Below are 17172 nucleotides of genomic sequence, written 5' to 3'. Positions count from 1 at the left end.
AAAGAGGGCCAACTAATTTATCAACATTTCTGAATTTGTAGACCCCAAATCAATACGGTTTTAAAATATTCCTATTTTAAACTTCACTGCACAAGAAAAGGGGGCTGACCCCTCAATTCACGACAAAAGTATGAAGAGGGCTCAGGAATTGAAATAAAAGGGGTAAAGGGGAATAAAGACAGGTGGGAGAAGGAGCCCAGAGAGGAAGCAGCTGAATGGGACAGCAGACCCACTGCCTGTCCTCATCACCCTGGGCCCAGGGACGCTCGTCACACAAAATAACTGAGTGCCTACAGGCCATTATGCAGGGTGCCATTATGCAGGGTACTGGACCACCACCACAATGATGACACTGGTTTTAAGGTGGCCCCAGACAGTTAGGTGGGGAAAGGAGAACTGGTAAAAGTAGGCTGTTGTTCACCTTGGAAAATCAACTAAGCCAATCAAGGAATCATGAAAAGCTAGGATTTAAAAACAAAAACAGATATGGTTTTGCCATTTGGGCAAACGGAATGTAAACTGTAGCCACAGAGATGATGCAGTTAGTCTAAGTCTGAGACCTAAAAGAGACAGGCAGAAATAAATAGGGAAGCTGGTTAGCCAATCACTGAAGAGAATGAGTGAAAAGGAAGGAGTGACAGAAAACTAACTGATTTGACCAACATCAGTCACACATATGCATCACACTTCACGAGAGCCATCGGCCTGTGTCACCATCCACCAGTCTTGTCATTTATTTACTATTATTTTTTTAAGTTTATTTATTTACTTTGAGAGAGACAGAGACAGAGCACATGAGCAGGGGAGGGGCGGAAAGAGCGGGGGGTGAGAGAGAATCCAAGCAGGCTTTCTCTGCACTACCAGCACAGAGCCCGACATGGGACTCAAAACATGAACTGCGAGATCCTGACCTGAGCCAAAGTCAAGAGCCAGACGCTTAACCGACTGAGCCACCCAGGCGCCGCTTGCCATTTATCATCAATGAAGATGTGATCCCACGTTATGATTTCCTAAATTTACATCAACAGTAATGCCTCTGGCATCACAGCCCTTGCCAAAGTATACAAAACAGGCTTCCACTGAAAGCTCACTCAGGCTGCTAACGTGCTTTATGCAGTAAAAAGAGTAGAAAATTAAACAAATCTATAAACTAAATTAAACAATAACCACAAGCAAACACTAGATGTGGGCTTCCTCCTCCTGTGCTTTCTCTTTGCATTATGAACCTTTAGGAGACCTGGACATAATGGATGCCCCACGGAGTGAACAGAGCTGAGGCAATCACAAAGCTGCTGCACTCCTGAAATGTCGTGCAACGTTTTTCTAGCCATTTGCAGCCCACAACAGATCAGTCCCCACAGAGAATACACAGGTAGCTCTTTTTAATGTCATGGCAGCTTTGGATTTGCTCAACGAAGCCTGCAGGTGATTGCTTTCCTAGGCCCATTACAAATGTCTCAAAGTTGGAACAAGAAACAGAGATCTTGAGAGCAGAGATCTCTCTTTTCAATTATTCCATTTTGGTATAACACTTACTTTTTCCTAACTATAAAAGCAATGCATGCTCAATACTCAACTTTAGGAGCATTTAATGCCTTCCACTGAACACCACTTTCAGCGCCCATCTGAAGGATGGGGATTCCCGAGGGGCTGCTGAGGGGCACATTTGAAACCAGTTTCCTGGGTCCACTCAATCAGTCTGAGTGGCCAATAAAGCACCCTTAACCTCTGGCTCATCCTGCAGTAGAGGGCAAAAACTGATGAATGTATGCATTAGGTTTATCACCCCTAAAGCAATTATGGAAGAAGAGCCAGAGAACAGGAAAAACCCTTTGAAAGCACCAGAGTTATGAACTGTGCAGGATTAAAAATGGCCACAAACTCTGACATTCCTTCTATTGCAAGGTGGGTCTACATCCCTCTCCTGGAATCTGGATGGGCTATGAGACTACTTTGGCCAATAGCATATGGCAGAACTGATGCTCCACCCCTTTCCGGGCCTGGCCTCAGGGGGCTGGCACTTTCATCTCCTGTCTGTTGAAACACCTGCTCCTGGAGTGCTTGTAGTGGGAGAAGCCAGCTACAATGATAGAAATCCAATCACCCTGGGGCGCCTGGATGGCTCAGTTGGTTGAGCATCCAACTCTTGACTTTGGCTCAAGTCATGATCTCACGGTTCGTGAGTTCAAGCCCCCTGTACATCTCTGTGCTGACAGTGCAGAGCTTGCTTAGGATTCTCTCTCTCTCCTTCTCTCTGCCCCTCCCCTGCTTGCTCACGTGCACTCTCTCTCAAAAATAGTAAATAAACTAAAGAAAGAAAGAAAGAAAGAAAGAAAGAAAGAAAGAAAGAAAGAAAAACTACCCTGTGACTACCAGGTTATGAGAAGCCCAAGTGATGGGGGGAGACCCTGGAGGATAAGTTGGGAGGAGGGGAGGAGCAAGATGCACACAGGCCATCTTAGAAGTAGATCCCCCAGCCCCAGCTAATACTAAATGGATCAGAGACAAGTGCCCAGCCAAGCCCCTCCTCAATTTCTGACCCACAAAAGGAAGACAGAATGGTTATTTTTAAGCCACTGAATTTTGGGGTGGTGTGTTATGCAGCAATAGCTAACAGGAGCAGAAGGCAAGGTAGGCAAGTTCTTGAGAAGAGGAGATGCCCTCACAAAGCCAAAGGGTCAGGGGGCCAGCCAAATGAGAGCAGAGTGGGGGTGTGCCACAGCAAAAGCAAAGGGGGTTCCAAACAGACTACACCCAAACGGGCCAAAGGTGCTGAGAATTCTGGTCATGTAGGTGTGGTGGGTCAGCCTGGTTTTCAAGGACCAACTCAAGGCCAACTGGGGCAGAGCAGGCCTCAAAGAGCCATTTGGGGTAATTATGCCACTAGCCCCTCCCTCCCAGGTGCCCAGAAAAGAGACACAGGTGAAAAGGACACCCTCATTAATTGCACACACATCTATGACAGTCCCCTCTCCATCCCCTCTATCCCCACTGCTAGGACTACCTACTCCTCTTGCCCACACCCCTTCTATTTATCCCACCTCCCCACGGCTACCAAAAAAGCAACTGAAGGATATACAATGGCACTTTCAGCAGCCTTCCAAGAGCCACTTCTTCCATCCCCCTTCCCAAGAGCCCCAGACCTCCACTGTGACTCCGGTGGTCCTCGGGAAGTCAACTCCATAGGCCACGAAACATATGACCTAAGCTGAGCCATGCAGTCCATCCCATATTGGTTCAGAGTTGACATACAACCTACGCTGGCCCAAAGTGACCTTCAGGACTTCTGCTTGACATGAAGAGACAAAGGCTCGTTCTCCTTGGGATTGTAAGTTGTGAAGACTGCAATCATCATGGCCATCCTGCAGAAGGCCAGCCTGAAGACAAGGCTAACACACATGGGAGAAAGCAGGGCTCAGTGAATCCCAGAGAAACAGTTACAGCAATGACAGAAGGAATGCAGTGCAAGCTGAACCTGAACTCATCATACCTCTGCATTCTTCAGTCATATAGCAATAAACCCTGTTTCATTTAAGACTGGTGGGGGTCCAAGTGGGCGGGGGTCCAAGTGGAAGAGTTGTGGCTGGTGAGGAAATGCCTGAAAGCACATGAGCACTGGGTGTGAGCACTGGGTGGGAGGGACAATCTTCCCTCTATTCGATCCTTAAAAAGTAAGAGAAACAATTTAAATTTAAATTTAAACAATTTAAATTTAAAATAAAGTTCAATCACTGAAGAGGAAGGGAGTGAAAATAAATGCTAAATCTAACTAAATCAACAGCCAACACATGAAAGCAACCTAAGTGTCTATTGATAGATGAAAGCATAAAAAAGATGTGGTCTGGGGAGGGGGGTGGGAGGGGGGCCTGGGTGGCTCAGTTGGTTGAGCCTCTGACTCTTGATTTCAGCTCAGGTCATGATCCCAGGGTCGTGGGATCGAGCCCTGCATCAGGCTCCATGCTGAGAGTGAAGCCTGCTCTAGATTCTCTCTCTCCCTCTGCCCCTCCCCTGTTCGTATGCTCTCTCTGAAAAAAAAATAATAATAATTAAGAATAATAATAACAAAGCCATTTTAAAAAAGGATGTGATATATATACACAATAGAATACTATTCAGCCATAAGAAAAGAAGGAAATCTGGCCATTTGCAAGAACATGGATGGACATTAAGGGCTTTTAATCAGACAGAAAAAGACAAATACTATACAATCTCACTTATACACAGAGTCTAAAAAACCAAGCTCATGGATACAGAGAACAGATTGGTGGTTGCCAGAGGCAGGGGGTGGAGGGTGGGTAAAATGAATGAAGCTGGTCAAAAGGTTCAAACTTCCAATTGTAAGATAAATAAATTCTGGGATATAAGATATGGCATAATGACCAAAGTTAACAATACCGTATCACATATTTGAAAGTTGCTAGGAGAGTAGATCTTAAAAGTTCTCATCACAGGGGCACCTGGGTGGCTGGTTAAGCATCCCACTCTTGATCTTGGCTCAGGTCATGATCTCACAGTTCGTGAGTTCAAATCCCAAGTTGGGCTCTGTACTGACAGTACTGAGCCTGCTTGCGATTCTCTCTCCTTCTTCTCCTACTGACGCTCCCACCACCCCCCCTCAAAAATAAATAAATAAACTTTGTTCTGGTTGAATTACTTATTTTTGAGAGAGAGCATGCACGCATGTGTGCAAGCTGGGGGGGGGGGGAGGGGGGAAGAGAGAGAAAGGGGAGAGAGAGAGAGAGAGAGAGAGAAAGAGAGAAAGAGAGAGAGAGAGAGAGAATGAATGAATGAATATCCCAAGCAGGTTCCACGCAGTCAATGCAGACCCCAACACAGGGGTCGATCTCACAAACCATTAGATCATGACCTGAGGGGAAATCAAATGCAACACTTAACTGACTGAGCCTCCCAGGTAACCCAAATAAACAAAGTTAAAAAAAAAAAAAAGTTCTTATCACAAGAAAAGTAAAACTGTAACTATGTGAGATGATGAACATTAACTGAACTAACATTAGCGATCATTTCACAATATACCCACATATCAAATCATCATGTGGTACAACTAAAACTAATGCTAAAACTAACATATGTCAATTGTATCTCAGTAAAACTAGAAAAAAATTTTAATTTTTTCCAAAAAACAAATTAAACTACTTTAAGTCTTAAAATTGCTGAAGTGGCCCTGAGAATCCTAAAATAAAGAAAATATAGGGGCTCCTGGGTGGCTTAGTCGGATAAGCATCCGACTTCAGCTCAGGTCATGATCTCACGGTTTGTGGGTTTGAGCCCCACATCAGGCTCTGCACTGATAGCTCAGAGCCTGGAGCCTGCTTCAGATTCTGTGTCTCACCTCTCTCTCTCCCCGCCCCCACTTGTGCTCTCTTTATTTTAAATAAAATAAACTTTTAAAGAAAAAAAAAGAAATAAAATGTATTCATTAGCAATTTGTTTGTGTTCCAACATCCCTTCAGCTCTGGGGGGGGGGTGCTTTCCATACTGGAGCTGGAAGCCAAAAACTCAAAATTAACCAAAACAGAGCAAGTGTGTACAACATACTCTCTGCGTCTTGTTCCATCAAAAACCACAAAAGAGATAAAAAGCTGAAAGAACAAGAGAGACCCTACTGATATCACTGTAGTTGTTTCTGAAAGCCCGAAGGATTTGGAAATAAATTGATTAAAACTTTTTGAATAAATCACATCAATTTTTCATCAAAACGATCAGATATATCATATCCCCACAAACTTAAACTGTGACCCATTATAAAATTATATTGTTAACAGTACACTGCTTCAGGCACTTCACAGAATTACCTGGACAAAATACACATCATTTCAAAAAGTAAAAGGCACATGGGTGCCTGGGTGGCTCAGTTGGTTAAGTACCCAACTCTTGATTTCAGCTCAAGGTCATAATCTCACAGTTCATGAGTTCGAGCCCCACATCAGCTCCATGCTGACAGTGCAGAGCCTGCTTTGGATTCTCTCTCTCCCTGTCTTTCTGCCCTTCTCCGACTCATGCAGCGCGCATGTGCTCTCTGTCTCTCTCAAAATAAATAAGTAAACTTTATTAAAAAAGTAACAGGAAAACAAAACACCTAATACTACACAAAACACTCCTCTTTAAGGACTCAGGTGAATGCTCATTTATTTTCACTTGGGCATTCCTTAACAAGCACCAGTGTTCCACCACCTAAAATGCCTTCACTTACACTCTTATGGTATTCCTTGTGCTCGTCCTTTCAAGGGACTTCAGGGTGTTCCAAAATTTGTCTGAGATTACTCAGCAATGGGATGATTCTACAAATACCAATCAGAGGAGACAATGATGACAGCATTTAATCCCCAGCTCAGCAAAGAAAAATAATTATTCAGAAGACTTGACTTAACTACTGAATTTTGGGAAGAAATATGTCTGCAGCAAGGCCATGCAGAAGGAACCCCGTTGACACAGGGTGGGAGAAAACACTGGAGACATCCATGACCAGACTTGTGAATGGAGCTCTAAACTTGGATTATTTCCAGAAGAGGCAAATACATTCCGTTCAACCAGAACCCAAGTAAAGAGTGGGATTTAAGGCAGGGATGTCCTGATCATGGCAAAGAGACACCTTACACAAGTAAGAGGAGAAATAAGATAAAAGGAAATGCCAAAGAGGAATAGGAATATCACTCTTCTAAACGTAAGTAATCTGATGAGCTGATAATCCTCAATGTGGGGCTTTGCTACAGAGCTTCAAAATTAGGCAGTAACTTTTCTTACTTATGGCTGAAAACAGATACAATAAATAAGGGATCAGGGTTTGTTTCTTCCAGAGAAAGTCAAAGTATAGGAGATACCACAGAGTTAACTGTTAACAACTCTTAGATGTCTATAAAAGGGTATGATGGCAGCAAAAGAAATTGTAATTAGATATTGAGACATTCTTAGGAAAGTCTCACACTGAGATGTATTACCAAAGGAGGCTAAACATTCTAATAACTGAAGAAAAAGACAAAACATGATGGTATTAAATGCAATCTGCCCTCCAGAAACCTGAAAACAGACTAGAAATGAATGGTCCCCTTTTTAAAAAGACACATAATTTCAGATTCATAATTCTCCCATAAACCAAGACCACTAGAACAAGGCATTTTCTAGACTAAATCTCAAACTAGGTTGGCATTCCTTCCAATAAACAGTTAAGTAAAGACCTAAACCTTCACTATCCAATATGATAGCCATTACACACACACAGCTATTGGGTATTTGAAATGTGGCTGGTCCAAATTTAGATGGGCTATATGTATAAACTACACACCAGATTTAGATGACTTTAGCACAAAAAAAAGAATGAAAATTATCTCAATAACTTTTTATATTGATTAAAAGGTGAAATCATACTATTTTGGATATACTGAGTTAAATAAAATATACTTTTAAAATTAATTTCAGGGACGCCTGGGTGGTTCAGTCAGTTAAGCATCTGACTCTTGACATCAGCTCAGGTCATGATCTCCCGGTTCATAATTTCAAGTCCCACATTGGACTCTGTGCTGACAAGTGTGGAGCCTACTTGGGATTCTCTTCTTCTCTCTCTGCCCCTTCCCTGCTCATGTTCTTTCTCTCTCTCTCTCTCTCAAAATAAGTAAATAAACTTTTAAATAAATAAGTAAATAAAACTAAATAAAATTAATTTCACTTGTTTCTTTTTACTTTCTTTTAATATGGCTACTAGAAATTTAAAATGACACATGGCTATAGGGCGCCTGGGTGGCTCAGTCAGTTAATCGTCTGACTTCGGCTCAGGTCATGATCTCACAGTTCATGGATTTGACCCCCACACGGGGCTCTATGCTGACAGCTCAGAGTCTGGAGCCTGCTTCAGATTCTGTGTCTCTGTCTCTCCCTGCTTCTCCCTCACTCATGCTCTTTCTCTTTCTCTCTCTCTCTCTCAAAAATAAGTAATTAAAAAAATTTTTAAATAAAATGCCACTTGACTCACATTTGTACCTGCACTGTCTTCTCTGTCAGACATCATAAGCAAGCAAAATTAAACACCACTATATCAAACACACTTCTGGGTTGCTAAATATTTCAAATGTGAACAGAAGAATGAAAAAGGGTGGGGTGCCCTGGGTGACTCAGCTGGTGAAGTATTGCCTCTTGATTTTGGCTCAGGTCATGATCTCGCGGTTCGTGGAATCACGTCCCTAATGGGGCTCTGCACTGACAGCAAGGAGCCTGCTTGGAATTCTCTCTCTCCCTCTCTCTGCCCCTCCCTCACACATGCAGGCACTCACAGTCTCTCTCTCTCCCAAAATAAATAAATAAACATTAAAAAAATAAAGAAAGAATGAAAAAGAGTAAACAGTATCCGTGGCATTCAGAGAACTCCTACCACAACAGCAGTAGCAGCAGCCACTACGTTGTTTTAAGTGATAAGCACAAACAACAAACTTTCTGGAAAAAGAGATGCCATAATCGCAGATTCTCTTTTTGACCTGCCTAGAAGTGTGCCAGAGACTCTTCTCTTGGGCGGCTCACCCTTCTGCCTACCTTTGATGAGCTCCGGCCTGTAGGTCTTGCGCAGCTGCTCCAGGAAGCTGTTGTAGAAGCTTTCTGCCTGCTCTGTGGGCATTGCCAGGTGAAAGTCAGGCTTGTTCCCCTTGAGCACGCACTGGAGGGTGAACTGGCTGATGCACAGCACCTCATACTGTTTGTCCATCACACTCTTCGACCAGTGTTTCCCACTCTCATCCTCAAACACACGCAGGTTTAAAATCTTTCTGACCCTAAGCAGGAAAACAGTGGTTAGAGAAACCTGAAGAATCATAAGCCCCCAACACACTCCATACCCCCAAAGTGTCACCTGTTGAAAAAGAACATAACGACAAACTCCTCTACCTCAGTAAAAAGAGCACCAGCTTCCAAGTCAGGTAGCCTAGATGATTCTTTTTTTTGTTTTTTTTTTCTCATGTTTATTTATTTTCGAGAGATAGAGAGACAGAGCATGAGCAGAGGAGGGGCAGAGAGAAAGAGAGACACAGAATCCGAAACAGGCTCCAGGCTCTGAGCTGTCAGCACAGAGCCTGACATGGGGCTTGAACCCATCAATGGCGAGATCATGACCTAAGCCGAAGTCAAACACTTAACCGACTGAGCCACCCAGGCGCCCCACGTAGCATAGATTCTAATTTGAATTCAGGCTTTTTGCTAAGTACATTTCATGATCTTAGGCAAGTCAGTGAATTATCAGAGCTCCAGATCCTATGTGTACGATGAACAACTGGACATTTTTTAAATGGATAAATGGTGCCCAGATCATATTGCTCAAACTGGAAACAGAAATCATTCATAAGAAAACAAGTTCCGTTTTGCATTAAGAGAATGGTTCATGGATATAGCAGCAAATAGGGACCAAGGCTGTTGGGTTCAGCTCTGCTGCTGACTTGGTGGGTATCATCTGACAAATTACTCTTCCTTGGCCCCCTCATCTGAAACACAGAGATAACCACATTACATCAAACAGGACAGACAAAAAAAAGTAACAGGGGCTCACTTCACAGGAACAAAATATCATGGAAGTTCCCAGTGTATGTATATACATAATTCAGATAGCTAGGCAGGTAGAAATACAGAGCTACAGATATATCCAGTACATATCCCATTCAAACAGAAATGACTTAGAAATTGGCCTCTTACATGTGCTCCAGTTCCTTCTGTGTATCTTCCAGAGAAATACCCAGCAACACACAGATTCCCCGTCCAATTGCACTTATTTGCTCTCCTCCAACTAGAAAGGAAACAAAAGAAGAAAGAAACTCAGAACCAAACAGGTGCCATGATGAACTTTTAAGTAACCACAAGAATGTTTAAACATCACACATACTTCTTAGAACTTCTTTGGTAAAGTCAGTGGGTATTGAAAAATGAGTTTCATAAATGCAGTAAGACTATCAAGATTTAGGTCCTTTCTGATTTTATATCTGGAATGAACGAGCTGTTAACAACCATTAAGCTAACTTTTAGGGCCACATTTTCTTCTGTTACCTTGGGCAGGATACCTCAAACTTTCCATGATAGAGTTTGCCTATCTGTAAAAACACAAGAGTTTTCCTCCCCAGGGAATCCAGCCCAGCTGCACTAATTCTCTGAAAGGAGATGCTTGCTTTTCTTCAGAATTAGCAAATATGGTACATAATATACAGATAGTACAAAATAATAAACATTTATGTCAGAAAAAGAATTTTTCTACTTACTGCAAGAAGATAAATATATACAAAAACCATAGTTTAAAAGTTAAGCTTCAAGTCAGCAAACTTCTATTATGTCCTAGTTTAGTACTCAAGTTTGTATTCTAAGCCAATGACCTCCAAATCCCTTTCAATCATGTACCTCATCCACAAAAAAACAAATCTCTAAACATATATTCCAAACATTTGTGTATGTATTTATAGTCAAATGCATAGCTCTACCACCATTAGGCAGTATCTCAGTGCTGGTTCAGTTCTTAGGCTAAGATCCATCATTGTTACAGTGAACCTAAATCCATATTTCAAATGTTAATCTTCATAACTGTCCATATTTTTGGCCAACTTTTTGCCAAATCTCATCATGTTACTGACATCTTGTTATTTTACCATCTATTAACCTAACATTCCAATCAGGAGAAGGGTCAACTCTGCCATTTTCTTGTTTGCGTCTGCTAGATAATAATATCTATAAATATATCTGAAAAGGCATCATAGACTGTAACATGTTATAATATCCAGCAAGTTAAGGAAAGAATGAGAACCCCCCCCCCTTCCTTCACCCTGACAAGGGATCACCTGCTATGCAGACCCCAGGGAAGCATCAGCATCAACCCATTCCAAACCAAGTATCAGTAAAGCTTAATTTCTCTTCTTTTTATGCTAAAAAAAATTTTTCTTCTGTGCTACTTTTCTTACAATGGACTATGAATGATTTACTGTCCTTTGAGCCAATGACTCAGAAGCTGAAACAGGAATAATCTACCTGAAATAAGCAGTAAACAACTGGGGTGGCTGGCTTGTTGCTTTAGAACACAATCAAGCTTTATTTGTGCTTTAAATAAATCAGTATTATTTTCTTACAATATCAAAATATTTTTCAAATTTTCCCCATAGTATGTTTTAAAAGCTTAAAAAGAATGGTTATTGAGTTATATCCACCATTAAACTAATGCATACACAATATAGAAAATTCGGAAAATATAAGAAACAGGAAGGACAAAAGAACACCCAAAGACAAGCGCTTCAATATTTCAATAATTTCCCTTTGATATTTTCTCTATTCATACGTTTTACTTTATATTTGTTTTCAATTACTGCAATAACACATAAATTTTTGTGTTCCACCTTTTCTCTTAACATTGCATAAGGATTTTTTCACGTTATAAGATTTTCCTAAACATCTTTTAAATAGTTGCATCCCATCAAGTCGAACAGTTGCATTCCATCCAATGGACCAACTAACCATCTCATTTGGCTGGATATATGGCTTGTTTCAAAATTCTCACTTCAATAAATAACACTGTGGTGAAAATCTTTGAATACTAGACTTTACATTTTACAATTTAAAGCAGTTTTAGGTTCACAACAAAATTGAGCAAAGGTATACAGATTCCCCTATACTCACTGCCCCATAATGCATAGCTTCCCCATTGTCAACATCCCCCACGGAAGGGGAACATTCCTTACAATTGATGAACCTGCACTGGCACAACATTATCATTCAAAATCCATAGTTTACATTAGGGTTCACTCTTGATGTCATATTCTATAGATTTGTTGGACAAATATATAATGACATGTATCCACCTTACATTATCGTAGAGTAGTTTCACTGCCCTCTAAGAATGCTCCATGCTCTGCTATTCATTCCTCTAAATCTTTTCCTATAATTAGGATTCTCTTCTTAGAATAGATTCTCAAAAGCAGAATCAGTATTTAAAGTGATTCAAATCACTATCTGAGGAGTTTCAACATTTTTATAATGTATTATTGTTTTAATAAGAAACAAATTATGCCCCAAAGCCTGTATATGACACAGCTGCTCTCTTATGCTAGAGTAGTTTTTCTCCCCACCTCCAGCGACAAGTAGAAGAACCAGAAGGTTCAAAAGGATCTTTTATTATAGGCAAATGGATTTTCAAGGGAAAAAAACTTGAGAATCACCATTTTAGGCAACAGATCACAGGACTAGAAAAGACCTGAGATCTTTGGTCAATTTCCCATGTATACTGGCATCACCTCTGACCACTTCTTTGAGAAGAATTCACAAGCTCTCAAATTAACTCATTCATTCAAACGCATTTCAGAACCTCTTCCCAACATGATTCTATTCAAATTTTAGCTGCTGAAGCTGAAGAATGGGACATGGTTACCACACTTTGCTGCCTGTGTAACCAAACAAATACATTTGAAGTGTTCCATAATAAAGCTTTTAAAATTAGATTATCACAATAACCATGCTAAGGCATCAAAATGTGCTTGACCAATCTCATTAAGTGAGCCTGCCATATAATAAAATATGAATCCTAACACTGTAGTCTGTCCCAACCATAAAATCAGAAGTGACATTTTAGAACCCCTGAAATAAAATGCCATTCATGTACAACCACATTTCAGTGAAGCCAGTCACATTCTAAAGGAATCAGAAAATGTCTTTCCATTACAATTGAACTAGAAGGCCTGCCTACCTTGAAGGTCCCTCCAGCACTGAGAAAGAATTCCACTTTATTCAAAACCTTCCCACAATTAATACCTGTATCTTTTTTTAATACCCTTAACTTGTTTAACAGGCAGGTTTGTTGGTTTTTAACAAGAGCATACAATTTAAATTGTAAATTAAAATCAAACAATTTAGCAAATCTCACAAAACACATGTTTTCAATATTCCAGATCAGCAGAATGAAGAATTCAAGTAAGAGATTAAAATTCTCCAAACTTCACTCATTGGTGATGACCATATGGAGTAGAATGTAAAATTTTGCTCAAAGAGGCAAAAAATCTTCTCATCTACTAATTTTCCCAGTTTTCGTGAATTTAAATATTAACTGAAATACCAAAAAACCTTCGTTTTAAAATCCCATAAATCCCAATGCTATTCTGTTCCTTGCTATTTCAGGACCATATCCAAAACGAGTTAACAGAACAACTTAGAAATCACTAGGCAGGGTTGAAAAGTAGACCCTCTGATGTAAATATATGGTTTTCCTGGGTTTGGTTGTTTCTTTACGGGATTCTGTTGCTTCGTTTTTTTTAGATTTATACTTTTATGGACATAAGAACATGTACTTGGTGTAGACTCGGCTGGAAGAAAAGTCTATCTGGAAATACTTGGACTGAGACAATACTATAATTCTGCAAAAACAAAACAAAACAAACCGAAGTCTAGAAGACAATCTAAAATTAGTCATTAATTTTTTTTAACATCTTTTTAACTGGGTTTGTTTTTAAAACGACTACCTTATATATATTAATCATCTGCACCCCTGATGTTCAAACTAGACTACAGTAGATCCAGCGATGACTAATGGTCGGGTGGCTTGGTCCACAAGAAACTGGTGGCAAAGAGAAACATTTCATCCAAGATTCTTTAGATTCTGACCCCATCCCTGCAGGCTTAGGCGAGTGAGAGGTGTCCTCACGCGGGGAACATTCTGTCTTATGGGGCGCTGGTCACGTGTACATAACTGTCACAACTGAACCGTAAGAACAACTCTTCATATCTGTGCATTTTATTGGCAGTCAAGCTCCATAAACATTGGGACATTTAGACAATGGGCAAAAATAGGAAATTTAAAATAGAAGATTATAAAGGGGAGGGGGAGGGGGTCCTTGCTCCGGAAATGCTGCCTACGTGTTGTTTGTGCAACATTGCACAGAAGAACGGGCCGCGGGGATGCTCAGAGATTCTGCCACCCGGTAGTCAGGACCAAAACAAACAAAACAAAAACAAAAAACAAAACAAACAAAAAACGGTAATAATAAGGCGCGTTTAGCGTGAACCCAAAACGGAGCCCTGCAGCCAGGGCCGCGCCGGGGCCCGCCGGGCACGTGGACGGCTCTGCAGCCGCGGCGACGCCCGGAGCCGGCCCGGGGACTTGGGGCTGCGGGGGCCGAGCTCGCCAGGGCCGTTGGCGGCTGGAAGGGCCCCGGGGACGACGCGGGGGAACCCTCGCGGGGGCGGCCGGGGACAGCCGGGAGCGGGGTCAGGGGTGGCTCCTCCCGGGCCCGGCCCCGGCCCCGCCCGACTGACCTGTGACGCTGGCCCGGGTGACGCGCTGCACCACGGCTTTCATGGCGGCGGTTGGGGCGAGTGGGGCGGCGCCGCGCTCCTTCCGGCCTCGCGACTCTGCGGGCGACTCAGTGGCCGGCGCCCTCTGGGGGTGACACCAGGAAGCGCGCCGGACGGCCCAGTCAGACCCTGTTGGCGGCGGCCCTCCTACGTCGGCCACGCCCACCTACAGGTTGGCCTCGCCTGCATAGGTCACGCCCACCTGGTGATAGGCCCCGCCCCTCCCTCAGTCCCGCCCAGGCCACAGGTGGGCCCAGCTCGGACCCTGGGACCCAGAAACCCGCGCCCAGCTGTCACCCCCTACCCAGACTCAGTTGTGCCCAAACCGCAGTTTATGCACCGGATGTTTCTCACATCTCCGACCTAAGAGCCAATCATCCCTCAATCCCAGCTTTGTCCTGAATCCTAATCCCGTGTTCCTCCTTCCACCCTTCCATCCAGATGTTCCCAAATTCCTTTTCTCTTGTTTTCCTGCCTCAGTGCTTCTCAGAAACCAGACAGAACAGAATCTGCTGCCTAAAATACCATTTAACTACAGTATGTAAGTATTCATTCGACTTAACCATGCCATGGTAGTGCGGAGATACATGATCCTGTAATTCTCGTTTCTCTAATACTAATACTTGGCAGCTCCCCCATCCAGGGTTGTTAGAGGAGGTTTAAATAAAATAGACTGTGTAAAAATGATTTGAAAGCCGCAAAGGACTGTACAAGTATTACCCTAACAAATTATTATCACTGATAAAAATAAAGCCCCTTTCCGTGTGCCTTCTAGTATTACTGGGTATTAAGAACAGGCTATCCCAAAATAAGGCACATTGGCATATTGAATACTTTAATGGAGCTTGAGAAAGAGGCAGAAGCAGGAAAGTCACTCTGACCTTCCCCCCACCCTTCTATCCTGAAACAGGCCATAAACCCATGGGTGAGAGGTGCACTCTTATCTCCAAAGACAAAGGGATGGCAAGAACAAACAGGCCTTTCAAAGTTTCCTCCAGTTTACTATGCTTACCTCATACTCCTTGGCCTGTCATATTCCTCCATGATGTCCACTCTCCATCAAAAATAGCGTAAAAGGGGTGCCTGGGTGCCTCAGTCGGTTGGGCGTCTGACTTTGGCTCAGGTCATGATCTCACCGTTCATGGATTCCAGCCCTGTGCTTGGAGAGCATTCGTTGGCCTCTGTGCTGACAGCTCAGAGCCTGGAGCCTACTTTGGATTCTGTGTCTCCCTCTCTCTCTGCCCCTCCCCTGCTCAGACTCTGTCTCTCTCTCTCAAAAAAAATAAACATCTTTAAAAAATGTTTAATAAAATAATAAAAAATAAATCGCATAAGAATACACAGGTCTAACTGTTTCTTCGGGTCTTCGTTTTCTTATGAAGGCCACTCTGTCATGTAAAATTTAAATAACTATTTGTACTTTTCTCTTTCAAAATAAATAAACTTAAAATTTTTTTAAAAACTTGAAAGGGGTCTTGAGGTGAAATGTTTAAGCTCTGCTGATTTAATGTAAACAAATTTCAGATTTTAAGTTTTTCTCACTCCTAGGGTCTCTGGCTGGGTCTGACAATTAAACTGACAAAGATTAACTGGAGAACCAGTGCGTTGGAGGGGGCTGGACAAAGGATCCGAAGAGGGCTCTCAGCTGAGGGCTCAAACTTACAAACTGTCAGAGCTGAATCAATTAAGCAACCAACTGAGCCACCCAGGTGCCCCATATTTTTAATTTTTTTTTAAGAAACTCTGCCCCCAATGACTCCAAGAGTCACATGTTCTACCAACTGAGCCAGCCAGGCACAACCATGTCAAGACCCTTTTACATTACTAAAAACTATGGAACACCCCAAACAGCTTTTGCTTATCTAGCTTATATCCAAGGAGATTTACTATATTAGAAATTACAACTAAGAAAAATTGTTAAATATTGATTTCTATAACATTTACAAACAACACTAATAAGGGGCACCTGGGTGGCTCAGTTGGTTAAGCATCCAACTCTTGATATCAGCTCAGGTCATAATCTCACAGTCATGCTGGGCATGGAGTCTGCTTAAGATTCTCTCTCTCCCTGAAAAATAAATAATCCAGGGGCGCCTGGGTGGCACAGTCGGTTAAGCGACCGACTTCAGCCGGGTCGCGATCTCGCGGTCCGGGAGTTCGAGCCCCGCATCGGGCTCTGGGCTGATGGCTCAGAGCCTGGAGCCTGCTTTGGATTCTGTGTCTCCCTCTCTCTCTGCCCCTCCCCCGTTCATGCTCTGTCTCTCTCTGTCCCAAAAATAAATAAATGTTGAAAAAAAAAATTTAAAAAATAAATAATCCAGTGAAGAAATGGGCAGAAGACATAGACACTTCTCTAAAGAAGACATCCAAATGGCCAACAGGCACATGAAAAGTTGCTCAACGACACTCCTCATCAGGGAAATACAAATCAAAACCACACTGAGATACCACCTCATGCCAGTCAGAGTGGCTAAAATGAACAAATCAGGAGACTATAGACGCTGGAGAGGATATGGAGAAACGGGAACCCTCTTGCACTTTTGGTGGGAATGCAAACTGGTGCAGCTGCTCTGGAAAACAGTGTGGAGGTGCCTCAAAAAATTAAAAATAGACCTACCCTATGACTCAGCAGTAGCACTGCTAGGAATTTACCCAAGAGATACAGGAGTGCTGATGCATAGGGGCACTTGTACCCCAATGTTTATAGCAGCACTTTCAACAATAGCCAAATTATGGAAAGAGCCTAAATGTCCATCAACTGAGGAATGGATAAAGAAAATGTGGCTTATATATACAATGGAATACTACGTGGCAATGAGAAAGAATGAAATATGGCCTTTTGTAGCAACGTGGATGGAACTGGAGAGT

At 42.3% G+C, this 17172-nt stretch overlaps 1 protein-coding gene across 4 annotated transcripts in view; it reads right to left on the bottom strand.

Annotated features, from left to right (window-relative positions):
• DTD1 (D-aminoacyl-tRNA deacylase 1) overlaps positions 1 to 14450 on the bottom strand; it is a 211408-nt gene extending 196958 nt beyond the window's left edge. For 3 of the 4 annotated variants that reach the window (XR_006300877.1, XM_043602972.1, XM_043602973.1), the window contains exons 1-3: positions 14266 to 14448; positions 9685 to 9775; positions 8539 to 8774 (exon numbers count right to left, since the gene is read on the bottom strand). Coding sequence is in view for 3 of the 4 variants with exons in the window: in XM_043602972.1 (XP_043458907.1) it covers positions 8539 to 8774; positions 9685 to 9775; positions 14266 to 14308 (370 nt within the window). In the remaining variant the exon portion in view is untranslated. Of the gene's footprint in view, positions 1 to 8538; positions 8775 to 9684; positions 9776 to 14265 lie in introns of all 4 variants that reach the window. The other variant, XM_043602971.1, reaches the window with a different exon arrangement.
• Between the last annotated feature and the right edge of the window lie 2722 nt (positions 14451 to 17172).

Source organism: Prionailurus bengalensis, chromosome A3 (genome assembly GCF_016509475.1).
Source record: "Prionailurus bengalensis isolate Pbe53 chromosome A3, Fcat_Pben_1.1_paternal_pri, whole genome shotgun sequence".
Lineage (NCBI taxonomy): Eukaryota > Metazoa > Chordata > Mammalia > Carnivora > Felidae > Prionailurus > Prionailurus bengalensis.
This window is presented reverse-complemented; position numbering and strand designations above follow the sequence as displayed.